Source organism: Drosophila novamexicana, unplaced genomic scaffold, assembly GCF_003285875.2.
Source record: "Drosophila novamexicana strain 15010-1031.04,08,12 unplaced genomic scaffold, DnovRS2.1 tig00004555-arrow-pilon, whole genome shotgun sequence".
NCBI lineage: Eukaryota > Metazoa > Arthropoda > Insecta > Diptera > Drosophilidae > Drosophila > Drosophila novamexicana.
Window position 1 is genome coordinate 2,130,818 of NW_020825052.1, and position 24,947 is coordinate 2,155,764.

General features: G+C 42.1%; 2 protein-coding genes across 2 annotated transcripts; one reads left to right on the top strand and one right to left on the bottom strand.

The window, feature by feature from the left end:
- Positions 1–262: 262 nt before the first annotated feature.
- LOC115770355 lies at positions 263–16,360 on the bottom strand. Its single transcript, XM_030715593.1, has 6 exons — positions 16,190–16,360; positions 10,618–10,680; positions 2,599–8,157; positions 1,937–2,065; positions 1,106–1,869; positions 263–1,039 (listed from the first exon to the last, which is right to left on the bottom strand). Exons 3-6 carry the CDS (start codon positions 8,150–8,152, stop codon positions 827–829), a joined length of 6,660 nt encoding a protein of 2,219 aa, XP_030571453.1. The 5' UTR covers positions 8,153–8,157; positions 10,618–10,680; positions 16,190–16,360; the 3' UTR covers positions 263–826.
- Positions 16,361–18,904: 2,544 nt separating this feature from the next.
- LOC115770032 (catalase) lies at positions 18,905–24,462 on the top strand. The gene is made up of 2 exons (XM_030715094.1): positions 18,905–19,071; positions 22,765–24,462. The coding sequence occupies exons 1-2, from the start codon at positions 19,015–19,017 to the stop codon at positions 24,226–24,228; spliced, it is 1,521 nt and encodes a 506-aa protein (XP_030570954.1). The 5' UTR covers positions 18,905–19,014; the 3' UTR covers positions 24,229–24,462.
- Positions 24,463–24,947: the final 485 nt, after the last annotated feature.

Below are 24,947 nucleotides of genomic sequence, written 5' to 3' on the forward strand. Positions count from 1 at the left end.
TATATTTATAGTTACATAAATTGCCAAAAAGTATTTTTAGCTATCTTTTAGTTGAATATGATCTTATTGTAGCTTCAATATTACATCAAAAAGTTACAAATCTATATGCAAAATTGATTTACGATAGATATAAATAACATATATTTGTAAGCATATGCACACTGGAGTGTTTTATCAATATAAATATATACACAAATATATACATATATATATGTATTTATGTATATATTCATATATGATTTTGTTTGTTATGTGTAATAATTTCATTTAAAAATACATAATACATAAATACACCTTTGTTGCTTTACTTAAGACTATTCTTTTATATTTTCGTTAATTAATATCTAAATTATTATTTTGTTTTGTTTTTGTTTTGTTTTTTTGCTAGCTTGTTTCGTTAAAAACCATAGATTACATTACACAATTAGGCCTAGGTATATTAGATTTCGATTAGCTGATTTATCGGGTGCTCTCCGACTGCCAAAACCTGGCATCGACCGATTTGCGTTGCTTTTTTCATACTTCTTGTTTGTCCTTCTCTCTTTTTTTTATAATATTCTGTCCTCTTTTTGAATGTGTGGGTATAGCACCTTTGTATCACTTTGCACTTAGTTCTAATTGTTTTTTTTTTTTTATAAAAGACTGTCTTCCAAAGACAAAGACGTAAAACTGACCACTAAAATTATCGGCTAAAATATATATATATATATATAAACTCTATACTATTAGTATTATTTATATATATATATATATGTAGACACACACTCTAATAGTTAGTGCATTATCATGTATTCTCTAATGCCTTAAAATTCACGACATACTCGTTCTAAAATTTCATTAAAATTGTTTTAACGCCCAACAAGTTCTTGACGCTGTCGTTGTATCTGATGAGCACAACCTTCGAGGAGCTGAACATGTTCAGCTTCTCGCCGGCGCACAGCAGCTGCAGGCACGTCGCCTGCTCCAGGAAGTCATCGATTTTGAACTCCCGCAGCAGCTGCTTCTGTGTGCTGGCCAGGGCCTGGCCATTCGGGCAGATCTGCGCAAAATAAAATCATATGTTAAATGGATTTGATTTGTCTGCCGAATTGATTGAGCAGCTTACCTTGTTAAGCAGCGTATCCTTTGATTTAACCTTAAGTAAATTGCACAAATCATTTAAGAGTACCCATTTATCACTGCCCTCGTCTTTGAGCAAGTACAGTGGTGGCAAGGGCACATCGGCCTCTTCAAATTTAAAAATATCACCGTTCAATTCGTCCGCCAACGTCTCTTCGTCCTCGTCATCATCATTATCATTATCGTTATCAATGCTATCAATGTGATCATTATGCTTCACATTCACATTCATATTTGTATTCATATTCAAATTGTCGTCCTCGTCTTGTGGTTCCCGTTTAACCTCATTGCCATTCACAACGCTCGTTACATTTTGCTCAACGTTAATATCATTGTTTTTGTTGTTGTTTGTATCCTCAAAGCCCGCACCCGGCTCCATTTTCACCGTAGTCGCTGTTGTTTCCGATTTTGTTGCTGTGCCTATTGTTGTTGCTGTTGCTGTTGTTGTTGTTGTTGTTGTTGTTGTTGTTATTGGTTTTGTAGCAGTCTTTGCGCTCATCTCCCCATTTTGTTTAACTGTCTCTTTACTCTCCTCACCACCTTCCCGTGCTAGTCCGTTCATATTGTTGTTGTTGTTGTTGTTGTGGTTGTTGCTGTTGTTGTTGGTACTGTGGGTCTTGGGCTTTGCCGGATTCTCGTTGTCGTCAGGTCCGCGTTCTTGCCTTCGCCTTCCTCTAGGTTGAGCTCTGCTCATATCACATGCTGTATTCGGTACATTATCGAATATATCAAAACCGTTTTCCTTCTTATCTATAACCATAAAAAACAAAACGATATTTTATTGATCTGTTACAGTGTATTGAAATAGTGTAATTACCAAATATCTGCCAGGGTCCCGGAAATCGCATTGGTTTTATGTCAGCGGCCGCACTTTGTGCATCGCTGAGGTGAGAGCTCAAGATGCCGCACATCAATTTGCTTGAAGCTAACATGAGTGGGGTTTGGCCTGGAAAAAGAGAGCGTTACGTTATTTCTTGAGCAAGTTAAGGGAGCGCAAGATTGGAAGAGAAAGGTAGGACGGGTAAGGAAAGATTGAAAGCGAAAGAAAGTACAATAACAGATAAGAGTTCTTTAGCCTTAATAAAGAGAGGCAGGTTGGAAGACAAAGGTAATGCAATAACAGATAAGAGATCTGTAGCTTTATTAAAGAGTAGCAGATTGTAAGGGAAAGATAAGAGACTATCGCTTTGCTAATGAGAGGATGATTGAAAGAGATACGTAATCCATAATGGAGGACTGAAGCTTAAGGTTATACAATAAAAGATAAAAGCTCTGTAGAAGTATTAAAGAGAGGTAGATAGAGAGGCAAATAACAAGTCTCCATCGCTTTGTTAAAGAGAGGAAGATTGGATTGTTAAGGAGAGGAAGATTAATATAGAAAGAGAACATATGGAGGTTCAACTCTAATTAATAACTAAGAGCACTTATCTTTCAGAAAATATCATAGATTTTACAGCTAGTTATTGGCCCTCATCTCACCTGAGTACGTTGCCAGCAACGGATCAGCGCCATAGGATAATAGTAGACGCACCACCTCCTCGTGGTCATTCTCGATGGCGCCGTGCAGTGGTCGAATGCCAGATTGGGCGGCTTCCGAGTGATTGGCACCGAACTGCAACAGAATCCGGGCAATCTCTAGCCAACCCTGGGTGCAGGCCTCGTGCAGCGGCGTATAGCCGGCATTGTCCTTCAGATCCGGATTCATGCCCATGCGATCCAGGCAATAGACAACCACATCAATGAGTCCCTGACGCGCCGCCTTGTGCATGGTGCTCTGGCCGACGCCCTTGTTGAGCACCCATTTCTGTATCTCCCGGTACACATCCATTTCGGTTTTGATCTTGATCGGCAAATGGGAGCTGCTGCCCGCTATGGTGCTGTCCGTATCATCGAGACGTTCATCAGCCGCCGCCGACTCCGCCGCGTCCATGGCCGCGAAGGAGGCGCCAAGACTGGGCGTCGCTTGCTCCCCGGCCGTGGCATTGGGCGTACTCGTGATGGTGGTGCTCGTGCTGGTGTTGTTGTGGTGATGCGTGGGTCTCTTCTTCTTGCGTATATAGTCAAAGCCGGAGCTGCCCTTGCGCCGCAGATACTTGCGCTTGTGCGGACAGTGTGCGGCAGTTGTGGCAATGCCGGGCGTATCAGTCTTCTTCTTGGACTCATCGTTGTGTCTGTGCCTGGCCAGCTTGTTATTGTCGGCGCTGACAATGCAATTCATTTGCTCTAGAAAGTCCTCGTACTGCTGGTAGCTCAACGTGGAGCCCTCACCCTCGCCCGCCGCCTGCTGCTGTGCACACTCCGGCGGCGCCGAGGCCGGACGCTCCGTGCCCACAAAGATCTCCCGTATGATCTCGCGGCGCTGCTGCAGCTTGGACTCCGTGCGCGTCTTGCTCTGCAGCACCTTCGTATCGAAGATGCTAAAGTGCCGCTTGCCCGTGCTGTCCTCCAGACTGTGCTCCGTCGTCTCCTGCAGCTGCTCGTACAGCGAATTCGAGGCGGAGGTCTGCGAGGCTTCGCTATAGTTCTGCAGACTCGTGGCGCAGTTGGACAGCTGCGAGGTGCCATTCTTGCTGAGTTGCTGGCTGCCATTGCTGGTGACGCGCAGATGCAGCACATCGATGATGGACTTGGGCGTCGCCTTCTGCTGCTGCTGTTGCTGCGATTGCTGTTGTTGCAGCTTGGAGCGCGGCTTGCGGCCTCGCGTGGACTTGAAGCAGGCCATTTCTTGCGTGAGATGACGCCCGCGCTCCAGATCCGGCAACGAGGCGGCCACGTGCGGCAGCTTGTTCAGCTTGTTGATGGAGATCAAGCGTTGGGGTATCTTCAGCGCCAGCTTATAGCGGTATTCCTCCAGAAATAGCTGCTGCTGCGGCGAGGGATTAGCTTTGCTGCTGTTGTTGTTGGTCGTCCCAGACTTGGTATTGCCCTTCAACTTGCGTCCATTCAGCTGGGCCAGATCGACGACCGAGTCACGCTTGTTGCGCAGCCGCGTGATCATCATTTCCTTCTTGGCATCGGGCACCAGTTTACGCACATATTTGCGCTTGATCTTTGTCGTTGAGTTCCGTATGATTTTCTCGTTGCGCAGAACCTTGCTGTTGGCCAGCTGCAGCTCCAGTTCCTTTTTCCGCTTGGATCTGGTCATGGTGTTTGGTGCGATGCGAGTTTTTAATGAGGTTTTTGGCTTGCGCTTGGCTTGATTCCCTTCTCTGGCGTCCTCTTCCTCTTCCTCGTCGTCGTCATCCTCTTCGTCCTCTTCATCCTCATCGTCTTGCTCCTCCTGCTGCTGTTGCTGCTCCTCATCGCTATTGCTGGCCTTGCTCGAGCTGCTCTTCTCATCCTGCTCCAGCTCCTGTTCCTGCTCCTTCTCGCGTTGCTTTTCGCCCATCTTCTTTTTGCACTTTCCACTTGTATATTGCACTTTGTTTTCCTTAGCCGTGGCTATCCTCGTCTTCTTCACCAGGTTCTTCATGCAGCTCTTTGCCTCGCTTGAACTGTTGGCTCCGTCCTGCTCCTGCTCCTCGTCGCTGCTCTGCTGCTCCCGCTGCTGCAGTTGCTTCTCCTTTTCGTCTGTGCGACGCGGTTTGCCCTTGCGCATCAGCGGCTTCTTCTGCCTGGCCGTCTTGCGCTTGTGCAGCTCCGTGGTGTCGCTCTCGGAGCTGCTGCTCTGGCCCGCCGTTGGGGCCAGACGTGCCGCAATGCGCTGCTCCTGCATCAGTCGCTTCTTCTCGCGGTCCGACTTGCTCATCTTCTTCTGGGCTCCGCCGAACACGTTGCCATTTGTGGTCGTCGTATTGGTCACCTGTGTGGTTGTTGTTGCCGCCGACTCGGCATCCGCCGGCAACGGCTGACGCTTGAGTATGCGCGCCACGGGCAGATCATCCTCGCTCAGCTCCAGCTTGATGCGGCTGGTGGGCAGAATGGCAGACGCAACGCTTTCGTTGGCTGACGTCGCTAATTGGACGGAGTTTGTCTTGACGGGCATCACTTTGGTCAGCAGCTGCTCGACGAGATTGTTGCAGGTGCTGCCCCAGTCCAGGAGGCTGTTGCTGTTGAAGCTCGTCGCGCTGGCATCCTCCAGTTCGAGCTCAGGCGTGGGCGCCGGCTCCAATTTGATTTGTATGTGATTTGTCTGCTGACTGGGATGTGGCGCAGATGGTAGAGCAGCTGCTGGAGCTGCTGTGGATTCAGCAGCTCCAGTTGGTGCAACGGGAGTCGTTGTTGTTGTCGAGCTAGCAAGAGCCAGCACCGGCGGCGTGAAAGTGAATCCTTTCAGCTCCGCCTTGGTGCGTATGCGTGGCTCCGTCTTCGGCACCAGCATCGGTTCCTGTTTGGGCTGTGGACATACGATGATGCGGCTACCCGACGTCTGCTCCAACCTCTTAGCGACCGCGGCCTGCTCATTGACGGCTATGACCGGCACAGAGGCGGCGACCATGCCAGTTGCTGGAGGCGCTTCCAGCCGGGTTTGCTTGGCTGCCGCCGCAGCTGTTGCCGCAGCAGCTGCTGCCGCCGCCGCAGCCGTCGCCTGATTGTACTCCTGCAGATGCCGCTTGCGGCCCAGATAGTTGGGGTTGCTGCTGTTGTGGGCACTCGCTGTGCCCGCCGTGCTCGTGCCTGCTTCGGTTGTGCTGGGCGTGGGCAACGGCCTGATGCTCGTCTCAGGTGGCAGTTGCGGTCGCTTGGCAAAGGGATTCGTTTCCAGCACGCTTGGACGCAGCTGCTGCGCCGCCTTGATCAGCATGGGCGTGGCCTCAGGTGAGGCAGCCACGGCAGCTGCCGCCGCCGCAGCGGTGCTCGCCGGCGCCTGGCGTATCACAGCCGTCGCCGCTGCCGGCGTGCCGGGCGCAGTTCGGTTGCTGCGCGCAAAGTTTGGCGTTATATCAAAGCGAGGCAGACCCAGACCTGTGCCCGGCACCTGTGGCGTGGCCGTGGCCGTCGACTCCGTCAGCGTGCGCTGATATTTGTAGTCTGTGGAGTCGGCGGTCTGTTTGATTGTGCGCATGGACAGGTCCAGCGGTGAGTGGGCGGCAGGCGGGTTGGGCAACGGCAACGGCATAGGCTGCGGCTGCACCTGTGGCAGTGGCACCTGTTGTATAACGGGCGCAGGTAAAGAAGGAACTGTAATTGTGACTGGCGAGTGGCGGGCGGAAGTTGCGGCTAGACGACTTTCCGCCGTCTCCATTTTCAGCGTCTTCTTGATAATCTGCAGATTGAGCTCCTGCTCGCTGGCCGTGTTGCGCTTGAGCATGTCGTTGATCAGCGCCCGATAGTTGGGCTTCACGGTGGCAGCGCTCTTCTTGGCAGCCGACGGCAGAGCTGATTTGGCAGTCACCGACGGCGGCGGCGGCTGGCAGCAGATGTCCGGCCCGTGCGGATACACCTGCAGCGTGGAGTAATTCGAGGCGGTTGCTGTGCCGCTCGTGGGCGGCGGCGTGTGATTGTACAGCTGCTGGGCCGGCGTGGGCGAGGCCACCTGGGCAGCGGCCGGGGACGGCGTGCCATGATGATAATACGAGGCATAGCTGGGCGTCGAGCTAAAGGAACTGCGTCTTTGTACGTCTGCGGACAATGGAAGCGGCGGCGGCGGCGGCGCCGTTGCCGTCGGCGTGCCATGCTGCTGCTGCGGCAATAGCTTGCCGTACTTGGTGGGATAGGCATGCGCCAGGGCAGGCGACGGATCACGTGAACTGACCGCAACACCCACGGCCGACGACTGCTCCTGCTCCAGACGGGAGGCCGGATTGCTGTAGGGATTATGATAGAGCGATGCACGCGTCAGAGCTGGCGGCTCTGGCTCCAATTTGGCGCTTGCAACGCTGCTGCTGCTGCCGCTGCCGCTGCCACCTGTTGCAGCATAATAATTGACTGTGGGCCGTGGGAAGCTGGCGCCTGTGCGTCTGTAATCCAAATTGGGCGCCGGCGCCGTCTCTCGCACATACTTTTCAATGGCATTGTGCACGGTATTTTGAAAATTCGGTGGCATGTACAGACTCTGATGCTGCTGCTGCGGTTGTTGTGGAGGCTGTGCAGGCTGCGCAGGCGTCAGATGATGATTGATGGTTGAAGGTGCCGCAGCGCTGCGCTGCTCGGTTGGCGGCTCGTAGTGTTGCGGACACTTGCGCGCATAGTTGGGACTAGGCTGCTGATCCGTGGTGCCCAGCAACGCGTTGCTGGGATTCACCACATGATCCATTGGCTCGTAGCGAGCGGCTGCCTCGGGCGCATAGCCGACCAGCTTGGCACCCGCAACTGTCGCCGAGTATTTACCGCTGTCCTCGTAGTAGCGCTGGCTTCCATTCCCGCTCCCGCTGCTGCTGATTGCACTTGTGCCATGCGACTTGCCGTAGCCCAAACGCGGCTGCTGCTGCGGATGCACCAAGTGCGACTGCGACTGCTGCTGCGGCTGCTGCTTCTCATCCTGCGGCGGCCAGTAGGGCGCGTTGTAGAGCGTGCTGCTGTGGTGGCGCGGCACGGGCGCAGCGCCAGTTGGCTGGCTGGAGGCACCGACATGCACCGTCTTGTACTGCCAGCAGGGATGTGGAGGTGTCGCCTCGACGGACCTCTTGCCGACACTCAGTTCGCGGTTGGAGGTGTAATATTGCAAATGAGGATCGCCACCAGATGTCGAGGCAGCAGCACCTGTTGGCGGCATAACAGATGCTGCTGCTCCACCAGCAGCACCGCTAGCACCACCTCCACCTCCACCTCCGGCACGTCCACCCATCACATAAATGGCGGCACGGGAGCGTTCCGCATCCGCTGGCTGTGCGCTGTGGTAATTGATTGACTGTTGACTCGGTTGGTAATGCGGATGAGGTGGCAGGTGTTGCTGCTGCTGTTGTTGTTGTTGTTGTGGTGCTGCTGCAGGTGGTTGTTGTTGTTGCTGTTGTTGCTGCTGTTGTTGGTGGTGTATGTGGTTATGCACCGCATGTTGTGGATACGCATGCGCATGCTGATGCTGCAGGTGCTGCAGTGGGTGGGGAGTTTGATGATGATGCGTTTGATATTCGTTATGCCTGTTCGGGTCCATTGTAACTGTAATAATAATAAATAAACGATTTTGAATTACAAATCGTATCATATGCCAAAAACATGATAAAAGGAAGTACACTAATTATTATTATTATTATAGCTTTTGCAAGCTAATTAAATGAAATTTCAATCACCAGCTCAACGTTTGCTTAAAGAATATGCCAGAAACTAAATCAAAACGTTAAAAATAAATGTAAGTTTCCGGTTTTGCTTGAACCTAAAGCTCTGCTTAATGTTGGCTTTGCATCAACAATTTCACGTATTATCATTGAACAACCTTCTTTTCTTCAGAAATCCACATACTTATAATAATGAGAACTACCCCTATGAAACGAAATTTATGTGAAACCAGCAGAAAATACAAATTGCCTTATTTGAACAATTGGACGTACATTTCAACTTGTTTAGCTGCTTATGTTCAATATATTATTATTTTATTAAGGTTAACATTGTTGATATATATAAATATATACATCCCAGGCACCTTGACAAACCGATTATACCCTATAATAATCTAACAAATATAAAGAAATATTCAATTATGCTAGTATTAAGGTGTTCTACATAAAATCATTAAAATCGCATTAGTTTAAGTAGCCCAACTAAAGGAAACCAAAACAAAAGAAAGCAAATGGAAAAAAAAACAACAATTAAAGCGAGTTTAGATAAAGGCATAATAAGTTGCGATAGTCAAAGTCCATGCAACATGATGCCCCATTTAGTTGCTAATACTGGGCTTATATTTAAAGCTGTCATTAACTAGTTAATGGGCAGGTGAAAATAAAATTAATGAATACAATCCCAACTAGCAACAACAAAAACTCACGTGTTACTGATAAGACTAGATATGAAAAGTAAACAAAACTTGAAATGGAAATAAACACACACACACACACACACACACAAGCATATACACTTACTGTAAAAAATATTGTGCCTAGATAAAACATCTGCGTGCCGAACGCTTTTTACAGTGCAACCAAAAACAACAGGCAGAATGTTTAGAGATTTAATGTTAAATTGGTGCACTTAACAGTGTGTTAACATTTTATTTACATTTGGGCTATTCACAGTTCCCTATGCAAATCTGCTAAAGTAAACATTTACCGTAAATTGTATTTTGTAAGTATGTCAGAGAAGTTTAGTATATACTGATTCTTCTTCATCTTCTTATTGTTTTTGTTTGGCAATCGAATGTCAAATCGATGAAAAATGTCTAAAAAGGTTCAAATGTAATGTAATGTATTTTCCAACACAATCCGTGCAGATCAACATTAATTATTTTATAAAAAATGTATATATGCATTGTTCAACAACAACAACCGTTTTCTCGTTAAACTTCCTCAGCAACTACAGTTCCAAACATTTGTATACATATGTTCATATGTATGTATGTATGTATGTACTTATGTATGTACAACTATGTAACGCAATCAAGTCTGTTATTGCAACCACAAATTAGCTTCAAGACAAGAATATATGTATGTATGTATATTGCGAATGAGCATTTTTATGATGCGCCGCTTGTATTTTGTAGAAATTTCAATTGCTTGCACTGTAAACAAACAAATAATTGATAATCAAACGAAAAGCAATTACATTTAATACGAAGAAAAGCAACTTCGTTGCCCTCAAAAGCCAAAAGCGCAGCGCAGTCAGCGAAGAAACTGCGGCAGAGTTGTGGGATGTCGATTGTAGAGGTCAAGGCCTAATATACCCATACATGCATACATGCAATACAAACATTCGACGACTCTCGTGTGTGTGTGTGTGTGTGTGTGCTGCCATTGCCGCTAGCAAAAGTGTAAATAAATTGTGACGCATTTTTGTTGTTGTTATTGCAAGTAATATAAATAAGTATATGCATGCACATGCGTGTGTGTGTGTGTGTGTGTGTGTGCATGTTTGTATATTTGTGCATACATGTGCACAATGTGTGAACGATGTTGCGTCGTCGCGACGTACGAACGAAACAAAACGGAATGAAATGAAACGGAACGGAACGGAACAATGCCGCGCACAATATTTAGCGGCGACGTAAGAGCACAACGAACTTTTGCGAAATGTGAAATTGTTAAATTAAAAAAAAAAACAGAAAACCAGAGCAAAAACAATAAATAAGAAAACAGCAACATGAGTCAAATTAAAATGCTAAATAAATGTATAAAAAAAACAAGTATAAAACTTAATAAGCGGCATTCACTAAACCCTAATTTAATACGCTTGCACTAAATAATATAATATTTTCATCAAATGTGAAATGTTTAGACGAAGCCGAGAACTTGTTATAGCATATGTATTCTCGATCCGTATGAATAGCTTACAGATATAGACATTTCCCTTTTTTAGTTTTAAAGTTGTTGCTAGAAAAATTTTGGATGGAATTTCGATAACTACTCTACAAATCGAAAAAGAATAGGAAACTGAGCTTTCGTTTAAAAATTACAAATCAACAATATTTACCTTTGTGACTTATAGTCCAATGATTTTGGAACACCTATTGAAAATATTGACCACATTCAGCATCTGTAAATAAACATTTACTTGATTAATTTGGGGAAAACACAAAACACTTTGCTTGGAAAAACACGCAATTTTATTAATTACAGTCAAAGCCCGTCTAAAATATATGTATCACTATGCTCTTGTATATATAAAACTTGTCATAGGTTAATCGTAGATCCTTGGATAAAGGTAAAAACATTTAAAAATGTGGGAAATGTCAAATATATTCTGAAAAATGCAGATGAATTTAATAAACATTGTAAAGTAGATGTTGGCAATAATTTTTCATTGCTTGAACTAAAACCGGAATATATAGAATTTGAAACAGCTCTCGCAATTCTTGAACGGAATCGAAATTGGGAAGAGGAACTATATTTTCTAAATTTTGGCAGACAAAGAAACTAAATTAATCCATAGAAGTCAAAAGTTGACAAAAGTTAAGAGTAAAGATTTATGTAAGTAGATTTTTTACCTCGAAATATATGGAAAAATGTTTTGAATGAGTGAAAATGATTCTAAGATTTGGTATGCAAATAAACTAAATTGAATTTCTAGCTGCACTTCCATTACATTATCTCTTACAACTAATGCCATTTTGAGGCCAAGCAGGCCAGATTTACAGTTAAATTTGCGTTGGTCAGTAAAATGATAAGCCACTAATTGCAACTCAAATCGATAATGGGCATGTATTTACCAAATGCATTTGTATAATACAAAAAAAAAATAAAAAAAACATGTGTACAAAATGTTCTTTATTATTGTAAGATAAACATTTTTAAAAGCAACACAAATAACAACAATAACAACACAAAGACCGAACTTTTGTAACGCCAACAAAGCCAAATTAAGCTGAGCAACGACGACGTCGACGTCGACGTCGACGATGACGCTAACGATCAGCGACGGAGCAGTTGCCGCTGCTTTTGTTTTTGTTTCTGTTTTCGTTATTGTCGTTTATTCGCCTTTGGGGGCCAACGGCACATGAACGGAACACAACGAAACGTTAGCGCAGCGCAGTCAACGTTGATTTCACGGCAGTAGCTGTAGAATTTATGTCGTCGCTGCGGCGCGCAAATGTTGTAATACGCTCGCGGCAGACGATGAGACGAACGTACAGAACTTGCTTGTTAATCTATTTGCTCTTTTTTTCTCTTCCCTTCTCCCTCTCTCTCTCTCTCGCTTTGTCCCTTTTAACCGCGCGCGCTCTATCATACCAAATCGATGCTTTGCACTCAAGTGTTCTGTAAAGCATTACATATGTTATTTGTGACAGGCTGTTAAACAGCACGTTGTCAAAATATTGATTGTTACATCATATCGTATCACAAAATGCCATAAATAATTACGGTATCACTTATCAGAAATATGCACCATATTTATTAGGTAAGGCAAAACTGATCAGCTTTACTCTAACGCTTAAGAGTAAGTACTTTGCAATTGGGGCCAACCGACTTTGCTCTGTTAACAGTATGTTAACTGCCAAAAACAGGGGGAAATATTCTTAATAACTGAGTTGATGAATCTGAAACTGTACGCCCATGGCATTGACTCTCAAACTGTCAAACTGTTAGGAAACAGGAGGAAAATCAAGCAAGCACATTTTATGGATGAGAATTTTCTTTAAAAAACCCAATCTGACATTTTTCTAAAATGCTCTCGAAATAGCAGAGCTCCTTTTTCGGAGTGGGATAATTTAAGATATCTTTCAGAGTGTGAAATGGAAAGTGTATTAAATGGAAGGCTTACAAATCTGAACATGCTTAATTATGTTAATAACATAATGTTCCAGTTGTTATACCCTGTTCGCAGAGTGAAAACATGGATATTATTGCAACTGAGCCACATCCGACTAGCAACTGCGTCTGACCACAATATTATGCACACCGATAAAAGTATTTCCCCGTCAGATAATGCAGCTAAGAGACAAGGCTAACAAGATGTCGGCAAACCGCAAAGATATATCCCATTACACAAAGTTATAAAGCTAGATTCTCTTGAAACTAGACTACAGATGACTTTCTCTTAGAATTTGGCCATAACTAACTATAAAAAATAGAATTATTTCAATCAACAAGTTGACAGCTTTTGATTCTATTTATTCAGTTAACAAAAAAATGATTCAAATTTAACATTAGCAACCTTTTAGGTAATCAACATTCTTTTTTTTATTTATTTGGGCAGGTGAAAAACTTGAAATTAACTTAATTGAATCTGTTTAAAGTCTGAAATGTGTGTTGAGGGGTCATTGCCATTTCTGTGAAATATGCCAGCCGAAATCTGAGCTCTAGTTCCGCAACTTTGGCTTACCGCTCCCCTCTGCTTCACCCTGCCCCCCTCCTCGTCAAGGCAATCATTAACAGATACTACGAATAGACTTAAAAGAGCTAAACGTAATAAAAATAAAACATTTTTGATGACAAACGTAATTTGCTTTGAAAGTATTTTCATTTTGGTAAAATGATCGGCAAACAATCAAAAGCATGATTCATTGGAATTATTCATAAAATTAATGAACTTTTTAAATTGTAATTCTTATTACTATGAATTTTCTTCTTTTTTTTTGGCCAGTCAGCAAATGAGTTAAGACTTGGATTGTTAACATGCACAAAAAGAGAAACTAACTTTTATAGTTTTTTAATAATATAAAACTTGACTGAACTGTGAAAGTTTGTTCTAGTTCGATTTTGTGAACTGGTTCCGCCTGCTCAGAAAACGCCCTCTGATATATTTATGTGAACACTTTTCGAAAATAGCTAAAATCTTGACTAAAGATATCCGAAAGTTCAAGCTCTTTTCGAGCAGATATATATATATGCTATATACTATAAATAAATCCAACCTGCATATTGTATCTATGTGCATGCATATTTATATATATATATATATATACTTATATGTATTTAAGTGGCAAAGTTTGTTGCCAACTCACGATATAAGCAAACAGTTCTTTAGTTCTATTGTGTTTCGAAACAAACCGGTTGCTGGAACGCTGCTTTAAGCTTTAACAAGGCAAAAACTGAGCTACAGAAACCGTTTAAGCGCGCACTAAAGAATTAAGGGGCTTAGAGCTGGCACCGTGTCTTCGTGTCTTTCGCTCGTGACACGCAGATGCAGATACAGATACAGATACGCGGACAGATGCATATACTGTGCAAGGCACAGATAGAGATACGAATTCAGTTTAAGATACAGGCACAGATACAGATACAAAGTTCCCATTAGAGATGATTTATCGAATATTGTCATTTATACATATGTTACCAACAACACATACTTGCTAATGGAATCGCAGAATGTGAAATTTGTAAATGTAACAAATGTTAAGCATAATGGTATCTGGCTTTAACCTACTTATAAAGCTAACTGCAAAATGACTTGCGTTTCGTGTTTTCATCGTGTTCAGCTGAGACACGGACTCATCTCTAATGTGCATATAGATAAAGACAGCAGAGAGAGGGAGAGAGAGAGAGATAGGTGAACATACATAACTTGAGCCTAAATAATTATCAGCCCCAACGAATCGCGCACAGCTGTACAGTAAAATTCTAAACAATTATCAGTTTTGAGTTTTTCAGCTCTCACTTTTGTGGACGGCAAACAAACAACAAAACCAACACACAGACAGCGACAGGCACACAAACACACAAATACACACACACACACTTGCACATGCAGAGATTATAAAATCGCTGGGCAAACATTGTCAGCACTTCTTCTATTTTTGTACCCTTGAAGAGGGGGCATTATAACTGTAACACAAATTATGTTAGGCATCAAATGGGACATATTCTACGAGGAAAAAGATGTTCTAGATATGAAATATATGTGTGAAATTTATGTATATAGTTTCTAAGACTTTTCTCGTACTACTAATCTCTCATAGGAAGGTATTTTGTCAAATGTGTAAGAAATATCATGAAGAGAAAAACTACCATTACATTTTATGATTGCTTTAGAAAAGATCTGATAAAAATTGACTTAACCTTAGTTGGCAGGAATTAAGCGGAACGAATATTAATAAATCAATAAGAAATATATTTATAAAAGATCTAACAAGAAATGAAGTAAACTCAGTTGGCAGGAGTTCATAAGAAGGAATATTCAGAGATATATATAAAATAAATATCTTGAAAAAGCTGCTACTACGAGATTTGACAAGAAATGAATTGAACTTAATGGGCAGGGAAATATTGATTTGCCAATGGGAAGGAATATTGGGAAATGGGCAGAAATCAGTCACAAATACAGGAATTGTTTGGAGTATCATTTTCTATGCTTCTCAAACTTATTTAAGCTTCAGCAATTTGAAGTTTTGCGCATTTGAGATTCCTCCAATTTAATGATAAGGTAGGTTAGGCTAACTTTTGCTTGAGCTAAATTTGATTTTGAAAAACTAAGCAAAAGCCAAAATGCAAGCCTGAAAGAAATAAAGAAAGTCTTCTATTGTATAATATATTTAAGGCAAATAAGCTAGACTAGATAACTCTGTATATTTTAAAGCACAGCTCGCTTAAGGCATAAGTGATTTTATAGATAGATATAGATAATCACGCAATAGATATGCCTGGGAATTTGTCCTTTACACCTGCCACAATTAGTTCAATGTTTGGGTGTAAGAACAAGACGTTATTTGCCTTTCGCTTGCTTATCTCTAGGTTTGTGTCTTTACTTATCTGTTCTGTTATAGATTTGTATTTTCTATGTAGGTTACGACATAAAGATTGAGCATTCGAATTGAATTATTATTGATCTTGTTCAGGAGCCGATCTGTTGTAAACTAAGAAAGAAACATTACGAAACATTTGTTGCGATTTGCTCAACTTATTGTTTGGATTATATACAAATATTTCATTCAGTTAACATGTTAACATGTTCCCAAGTAAAAGATGAGAAAAGGATATTTTTTACAAAAGAATATGTAAAATTTTGTGTAGATTTAAAAAATAAAACTCTCTCCAGCTATTTGCAATGGGTTCAATATACTCCCAGTATGACAATTAGCTCAAGTACAAGTACAAAAAAAAGGGGGAACAGAAACTGTTATTAAAGTAAGGTACTTTAAGTCTTAACCGTAATTTGGTAACCAAGCAAATTGAAGTCAATTGATGCAGAAAATTGTATGCATATACATATGCATATATATACATATACATATACATACACACAAACATACATATACATACACATATGTTGATGGCAGCAAGGTTAAAACATCACGTTTCTCCGTACGAGCAAAGGAAAGGTTTATCGAAAAATAGATCAGCAGGTGTCAACGTTGCCAAATACATATATTAAAGCCCAAGCATAAAGTAAGCTGCGGCTTAAACCCTCCCTTTTGGCTGTCGTTCTCTTGACATTAGCCAAAGAGCTTTAATTAAAGCGCGCGTCCATTAAATTTGCACAAAAAACAAATTGTCTGTTGTTTGCACAGTTTGAGGTGAGACGTGTTCGAAATTTATTAAAAAAAAAAAAAAAACAAAAACAAAACAAATAAAATTAAAGGCACACACTGAAAAAACCAACAACTCACCTCCAATAATTTAAATTGAAACGCAGCGCGCGCTTGTTGGAGCCCTTGAAAATATGCTCAATTGTAAAGCTGAGTGGCAGAGCCGGACGCTGCCTTTGTTCCCTGCAGCCACCCCTTGGGTGCTGCTGCTGCTGTGCTGCTGCTGTGCTGCTGCTGCGCTGCCGCCGCTGCTGCTGTTGGTTGAGCGTGTGTGCGTGTGACGTTGACACCCACGCGTGTTGCTTTTGTTGCGCTCTTTGAAAAGACTTTTACTGTTATTTCACGTTGCGTTCACGTTTTGTGTAATTGTTTGGTACCGTTAATGGGGTTGTTTGTTGTTGTTGTTGCTGTTGTTGTTTTAATTCCTTTTAGTATTGCTTTTCACTTTGTTGTTTTACTATTTCTCTTACACACAGTTTGAAGACACCACGCACACACACGTGTGTACTTACACACACACACACACACACGCTGGTAATACACGTACAAATTTCTCGCACAGCAACTTTTTAGTTGTTGCTGCTCTTGTTGTTGTTGTTGTTGTTGTCGTTATTTCTTTCAACATTAAAATATACATGCACATACATACATACATGTGTGTGTATGTGTATATAAAAACCAGTATTTGCCTTCTTTCACTTATTTCAAGAAATTGTTGAATAACGGTTTCGAATTGGTATTGCGTGTTGTTGTTGTTGCTTTAATAAATTTCACTTTGCTTTCTCGTGCTGCTATGTTAGTCGTTGTTGTTGTTGTTGCTGCTGTTGTTTTTGTTATTGTTGCACACATAGTTGATACACACACACAAGCACGCACTTTGCAAAATACAGGGTGAATGCATATGTATATACACGGCTCAGTATCTTTTTGTGAAATTTTTGCCCTGATAAACCTGTCCTGCAGAGCCGACGTCGCAGCGCGTCGTCAGCGGTTGCCTCTTCGTGTACATTTGCTTCACTTATGCACCGCTACTGAGAATAATAGAAAGAAAGAGAGAGAGAGCGAGGGAGAGATACACCTAAGTATTATTAAAATATGTTTATTTTGCACTAAATTTCAATTTGCATTTTGTATGCATTTATCAGGCAATCAGCAAGCGAGCAACACATCATCTTCACATCAGCTGCAGGCGTCTCTATAGTATAATTAACGACGGCGCAAATATTCCAAAATAAAAAAAAAAAGTATGTTGATTTTATGGTTGTTGTTGTTGTTGTTTTAGGCAACGTTCATTGCCACTCACACACGCGCACTGATACACATACATACATACAGGCAACGAGACAGCAAACACACACAGACACCGCTATGTAGCGATGTCGCAGTCGCAGTCGACGTCGACGTTGACGTTGACTTCGCCGTGTAGGGGGGCAACGATGTTTCGTTTGAAGGGAACTTCATTTCTACACTTTAGGCGCCCCCGCAGACGCTTCTTGCAAACGAAACAAAGACAATTTCACTTGTCTCGCAAAATGTGCGCAGCGACACAACATTTTATAGATATATACAAATATAAAGATATAGATAGATATATACATATACATATATATATATATATATATATTTATTCAAACAAACACACAGAGAAACATGCATACGATGTGCGTTTGAATGTCAAAATTCAAATTTTTTTAAGACTTTTGATTTAAATCATTTACACGCACACACACACGTACACAAATAGGCTGACACAATTACAAATTGTCGGTCGCTGAGTTTTCTACTTTTTTGATACTTCTTTTTTGTATTTTACACGCACACACACTCACATTTTTATTATAATACACTGCACACACACACACACACACACACACACACAAACACACACACTACGGTTTGTTGTTGTTGTAGTTGCTGCTGCTGCTGTTGCTTGCTTTGCTGTTTTTTGTTGTTGTTGGCCTACTTTGTGTGTGGGGAATTTTGTTGTAGTTGTGTTGTTGCTCAGCTTCTCCTTTTGCAGCAAAGAAACGTAGAGGCGAGACAGACTGAGACTGCCTCTGCTGACTGCTACGTCGTTGTTGAAAATTTTCACACGCGCCGTTTTTTTATGTGTCTTTTTACGTAAAAAGCTACTTTTACGAAAGTGCCATTGAATTTGGATTGCACTTGCATTTAAATTGGATGCTTATTATTTATGTAAATGTGTTGCACTATATTATTGGTATATATATATAATCGCTTTTGCTATATATACTATGTATATATTTGAGATTGTTATAAAAAGAAATCACTACTACTTCAAAAATCGAGAGAGACGAAGGCAAACGAACGTATGAAGAATGAATGACTGAGAAAGTGACTACAAAAATACGTAGGCCTGCCAACCGTCGAATTAAACGCGAGCTGCCAACGCAAGCAAATACAGCGAACTAAAGAGCCCATCGCCAAAATATCGCACGACTAACAGACGATATTGGTTGTATATCGCCCGACCGCCACAAAATATAACATGAAATGTTCGTTAACATTCTGTTACCAACTGTTGGTCTATTTTGGCATTTATTCTATTTGAGCATGAACGGTTTAGCAACAATTTAGGGTAAGGCAAACAACAAATTAATTAGAAAGCTTCTATAGAAGTACAATTGTTTAAAGCAAAGAATGTATTTGGACTTTTGCATGTTCCTACAAGTTTACATACTCAACATTTGGGATTTTCGTGCTGACGGCGTGCGGCCACACAGAAAACTGTAAATGTCAGACCGCCTATAAAAGCAATGAGCACTGCGTTCTACGTGTTTTAGTTAACAAAATTAGCCGCAAATCAGCGACAACGCGTTAAACTTTTCAGTGTACAGCATTCTCAAAATTTCTGGTTATAGAAGGAAATTGAATAAGGCTGAAAAATGGCTACTCGCGATGCCGCTTCGAATCAACTGCTTGAATACAAGAACTCGCAAAAGGTGAGTAGAAAATAAAGCCAAAGGTTCAAAAGATAACAGCAGAATAACAGCAGGAATTTCAACGTTTTTCTTTAACAATAAAATAGCAGCGCAGTTTGCAGCGATCGAATACGCTCGCAGAGCCAAAGTTCAACAGCAATGCACTGTTGTTTTGTTTCTCTTGCCTAGTGCTGCTCTCCTCGCTCTCGCTCTCTCTCACTCTCTCTCTCTCTCTCACTCGTTCTTGTACATGGGTTGGGTGTGTGGGGCGTAGGGTGTTCGCTTTTCGTTTCTCTCGAGAAAATATATAATATATTAATTATATCTATTTTGCGCCAGCAGTCACGACTTTAATTTGTTTATTATTTTTTTGTATTTTTGCTGCTGTCTTTTTTTTTTGGCTTGGAGTTGTAGGATTCAAGATACCCTGTAAATATAGGAACCAAAGTGCCTGCCTCCTTAAACGCAAGGAATCCTAACTAAAAAATTAGGGTATCTTTTGAATACCAGTATATACTGGGAATTTTCCTACTTGGAATCCTCGTCCTTTTGCCGCCTTTATTCATTTTCTGTATTCCGAATCTTAATTAGATTATGCCAACAATTTTGCCTACAAACAGTGAACATTCTTATTTATTTATAAATCCATACTCAATCTTATCGTCACGGTTGTGATAACGCTTATCAGCCCATATAATAGTTGCATAGTTCCAATTGTACCTAATCCAAAGGCCTCTCCAGTCATTTTATAGACCTGCCCAAGAGTTGCCTTCGCCCAGCCCAAAAACTTGACTTGTCATTGGATGATAAACTATTTTGTACTTTTTATATTTGTTTAAAATTTGCTTTCGATTTTGTTTTGTGAACTGTTGTTATGAATGGGTGGCGGGGGCAATATTGAACCATGATGTTCTAGGCGGAGAAGCCATAAAGCCATGCTCCATAAAGTATTCGATTCTTGGGAGAATAACTTGGGAGATTATATATAAGGGATTATATAGTAGGAGTCTGTCGTATCAGTGCACTATATTATATAGATGACATGACTAAATACTTCAGTTTTGGGTTTTAAGGAGTTGGCTGATTAAAGATACCCTGTAATTCCTTTGTACTCTTTCGAGTTCTTGATATTGACAATTAGTTTAACTTTATTTCCCTTTAATCTTTCGATATTGTGTTTTTGTATTAGAAGAGTTTTGATTAGCCAAATTTCTATAGGTATATATATGCCTCACATCTGCTTGTTCAGATATATATATGCTCCACATCCGCTTGCCTTTACACTTATGTATATATATATATTTATATAAATAATATCCTTATCTATTTCTTGCATATGTGCGCATTTGCCTCGAGTTCCCATATCCATTATCAATTTGTATCAGGCATTATTTTAGTTGCGCTTTTTAATCGCAAGATAATCATAACTAATTTATAGTCGATGGCAACCTCCCTCCTTCCCCCCTTCCCCCCTTCCCCTGAGGCCCAATCAGCAATTCAAATCCATGTATATATACTTATATATACATATATATATCTGTGGGTGTGTTCTATGGGCTTTGCCACACATAATTTAGCTAATTAACCTTGGCTTGAATGCAATTAGAAAATTGAATTTCTGCTTCAATACACACGCAATGCAATAAATTGCTCAACTTTTAATTATTTAGTTAATTATGATAGTTAATATGCAACAAGTTGCACAAAGCAACTCGTCGAAGCGGGGCCTTCGCAAAGCAGAGCTTGTTAATCAATGAGTTTTTTCTTCTTCTTAAATGAAACTTTTGTTGCCTTAAGTCAATGCACTTTCTCGAGTTGCATAAACTGGTTGCAAGCATTGGAGACAGCGTTTTGTGCCGTTGAACTCGCCACGCAAACGCCTTAAACTCGTTCACCTGGGCTGGCCAGCTGGAAGGGGGGGTAGTGGGGTCTGTTGCGTGGCACACGATCAATGATCCAAAACAAGAAACAATTATCGACCACATTTGGTTATGTAATCCATTTGGCACTCGCCTGCGATCGCATATGTGAGAATATGTTTGTCGAAATCGCATTGGAGCTGACCCACAAATGAGTTCGTGTTGTTGCTTGGCCCGACCTTTTGTGGCAAGCGAACTATAAACTGCATTTTGTCAGGCATTGCTCGAATGCCTTTGTTTTTGCATACTATATTCGCACTTCTTTGTTCAATGGGGAATGCCCAAAAATAACTAGAAATACATATATATGCGCTTATTTGGCATACTTGAAATACATTTCAAATACGCAAAGTTCTTCGATTCAGTTCTAGATATTTCATTAGATATACAAGATCGAAAGGGTACAAAACTTTCTAATTGAACTTTCTTTGTAAACTTTCGTATTGTTCAATTTCATATATTCTTCTTTTTTTAAGATTTTTTCAAGATTCTCTTTAAAGGCAATAAGATTTCTTTTAAAAGAAATCTAATCGCAAAGGCTACAACACTTGCTTTGTAAACTTTCCAACTGTTCAATTTCGTATTTTCTTCTTATTTTAAGAATTCTCTCAAGATTCTCTCTAAACGCAATCTTATATTAAGCGCATTTATATTAGTTGTAGGCTTTATCAGATATCATTCATAAGATATCCGATCAAAAGGCTACAATACTTTTTTTATAAACTTTCCAACTGTTCAACTTTGCGTTTTCTTCTTTTTTTAAGATTATTTTCAAGATTCCCTTGTCTTATCTTTAGTGCATATTTATCAGCTGGGGGCCTTATTAACATGTTTCTTGCAGTATAAACAACTTGCAATTAAAACTTTCCGATGTTTTGCATTTCTGTCCAATCGATCGTTGCGTCTTATCAAAGTACACACACACACACACGCACACACACTTCGCAGCTATTGTTTGCTTCTTATTATCTAGCCAGGAGCGCCCTCTGATGTGGCCCCACATTCATTAAATTTCGCTGTCTCAAAGTGCAAACAATTGTGATTGCAAATCAGAAGAAAACTGCAAAATTCAGAAGCAAATTTTGCACTATGTCGCACATCCATATATACACATAGATATATACCCGATATATACCTTTATATGTATCAGGTGTTGTCTAACAATGAGAAGCTAAATGCGCCACAATTAAGCTAATGGGAGTTGTGATGAAATTGTCGTCAGCTTAATATGCAATTTTATGGGTAAGGAAATGAACGAAGCGTTTTATAAGTTATATAAGCTAAATGCATTGTTAGTCAGCGCAGTATCTTTCAGATACATTTAGTAAACAGCTCAGCTCGGACTTTTTAGTGTCCAGAATAACTGATAAGCTATTCTGGGAGCGGCAGCAGCTGCACCTTGCCTCTGGCATCATAAAGCCAAGGAATCCAGCGTGTGTGATAGTATTCTAATCTTTGCATATATAGTATATATATATAGTATATAGAGTGTACCTCCCGTGAAGAGCGATACGCACCAAATGCCATCCAATTTTTATGCTTCTACTTGAGCTGGCAGTAAAAGTTGAGAATAATACTTGGACAGATTAGATAAGTTAGCAGCAGCGAATACTTTGAACTCGACCAAAGAGAGGAGAAACAAAGTGCAGCTATATTCGTATATGTGCAAATGTTTAAATAGGGTATATAGGGTATATAGTTTATCTGGGATTACCTGTAATCTTTGCACTTTCAAGCGATAAAAGCAGCCATTTTTCTGATTTTTAAATGCGGCAACAATTGCTCTTCTTTGCAGGAATGTCCGGGCGTAGTTACGACGGGCAGCGGTGCACCCATTGGCATCAAGGATGCGACGCTATCGGTGGGTCCACGCGGACCATTGCTGCTGCAGGATGTCAACTTCCTGGACGAGATGGCGCACTTTGATCGCGAACGCATCCCGGAGCGTGTGGTGCATGCGAAGGGCGGCGGTGCCTTTGGTTACTTTGAGGTCACCCACGACATAACCAAGTACTGTGCCGCCAAGATCTTTGAGAAGGTCAAGAAGCGCACTCCGCTGGCCGTTCGCTTCTCGACGGTGGGCGGCGAGAGCGGCTCGGCGGATACGGCGCGTGATCCGCGCGGATTTGCCGTTAAGTTCTATACGGACGATGGCGTTTGGGATCTGGTGGGCAACAATACGCCCATTTTCTTTATTCGTGATCCCATACTGTTCCCTAGCTTCATACACACGCAGAAGCGTAATCCGCAAACGCATCTGAAGGATGCGGACATGTTCTGGGACTTCCTGACACTGCGTCCCGAGTCCACGCATCAGGTGTCCTTCTTGTTCAGCGATCGCGGCACACCTGACGGCTTCTGCCACATGAACGGCTATGGCTCGCACACCTTTAAGCTGGTCAATGCCAAGGGCGAGCCCGTCTACGCCAAGTTCCATTTCAAAACGGATCAGGGCATCAAGAACCTGGATGTGAAGACCGCAGCCGATCTGGCATCGAGTGATCCGGACTATAGCATACGTGATCTGTACAATCGCATCAAGAATTGCAAGTTCCCCAGCTGGACACTGAAAATACAGGTGATGACCTTCGACGAGGCCAAGAAGTTCAAGTACAATCCGTTTGATGTGACCAAGGTCTGGTCGCACAAGGAATTCCCATTGATACCAGTGGGCAAAATGGTGCTCGATCGCAATCCGAAGAACTACTTTGCCGAGGTCGAGCAGATTGCGTTCAGTCCGGCGCACTTGGTGCCCGGCATTGAGCCATCTCCGGACAAGATGCTGCAGGGTCGCCTCTTCTCGTACTCGGACACGCATCGTCATCGTTTGGGACCAAACTATCTGCAAATTCCAGTCAATTGCCCCTATCGCGTTAAGGTCAGCAATTACCAACGCGATGGCTTCATGAATGTCACCGACAACCAGGACGGAGCTCCCAACTATTTCCCCAATTCCTTCAACGGTCCACAGGAGGATCCACGCGTTCGCGCCCTATCCACCTGTTGCCCGGTGACCGGCGATGTCTATCGCTACAGCAGCGGCGATACGGAGGATAATTACGGCCAGGTGACCGATTTCTGGGTGCATGTGCTCGACAACTGCGCCAAGAAGCGTCTCGTGCAGAACATTGCCGATAATCTGAGCAATGCCAGTCAGTTCATACAGGAGCGTGCGGTTAAAAATTTCACGCTGGTCCATGCCGATTTTGGACGCATGCTCACCGAGGCACTCAACCTGATCAAATCGTCCAAGTTTTAGATATTCCAGCCCAGTGGGTTTCGCTTAATTTGCACAGAGTACAGCTTATCGCACTTTATATCCAACTACCCACTGAACATGCTGTCAGTTCTTTGGTTGCGGGCAATTTCTTGTGGTACTTCAATGCTATTTTTCCCCTGCGTGTGCCTTGTTTTAAAATGCTAAACTTAGCAATAAAGAAAACGTATAATTGTAACGAATCGTAATAAATCTTAATATTTTGATATAAAATAACTCCCTTGCGTTTTGTTTGATTTCAGTTCACAAAACTTATGCTTAGAACTGCCTGAGATCTATTGAAATACTCACATATGATCCTTGACTTCCTTTCTACCCAGATTCCATCCAAGCGCCAAGACATCCAATCTCATACATTCTTATTAGAAGTCTTTCTGGCAGTTTGTTCTATTCTCACACTCAGCTGCTTCGAGGGATTTGGTCCACTGACGAGCTACTGCTTTTGGTTTTGAGCATATATATGTATGAAGCAGAAGAAATCTCCGAGCCCTTATAATTTATACGTTCTTGATCAAGACGCAGGACTGAGTTGATCTAGCAATGTCATTCGGAAATAACAAACCCTATTAGACTGGAAATTAGAAATATGTATTCTAACTACCAAAACGCAGAAGGAGCTTACCTCTCTTGTACGCTCTCTAGTTCCATATTCATCATATCGATAAGAATCGAATTCCAATTCAAGACTGTTTTTTTTTTAA

Coding starts and splice junctions, on each gene's coding strand:
- LOC115770032 (XM_030715094.1), top strand. CDS start 19,015: ATGGCTACTCGCGATGCCGCTTCGAATCAACTGCTTGAATACAAGAAC. Junction 19,072..22,764: donor AATACAAGAACTCGCAAAAG/GTGAGTAGAAAA, acceptor TCTTCTTTGCAG/GAATGTCCGGGCGTAGTTAC.
- LOC115770355 (XM_030715593.1), bottom strand. CDS start 8,152: ATGGACCCGAACAGGCATAACGAATATCAAACGCATCATCATCAAACT. Junction 2,066..2,598: donor GTTGCTGGCAACGTACTCAG/GTGAGATGAGGG, acceptor CTCTTTTTCCAG/GCCAAACCCCACTCATGTTA. Junction 1,870..1,936: donor GGGACCCTGGCAGATATTTG/GTAATTACACTA, acceptor TTATGGTTATAG/ATAAGAAGGAAAACGGTTTT.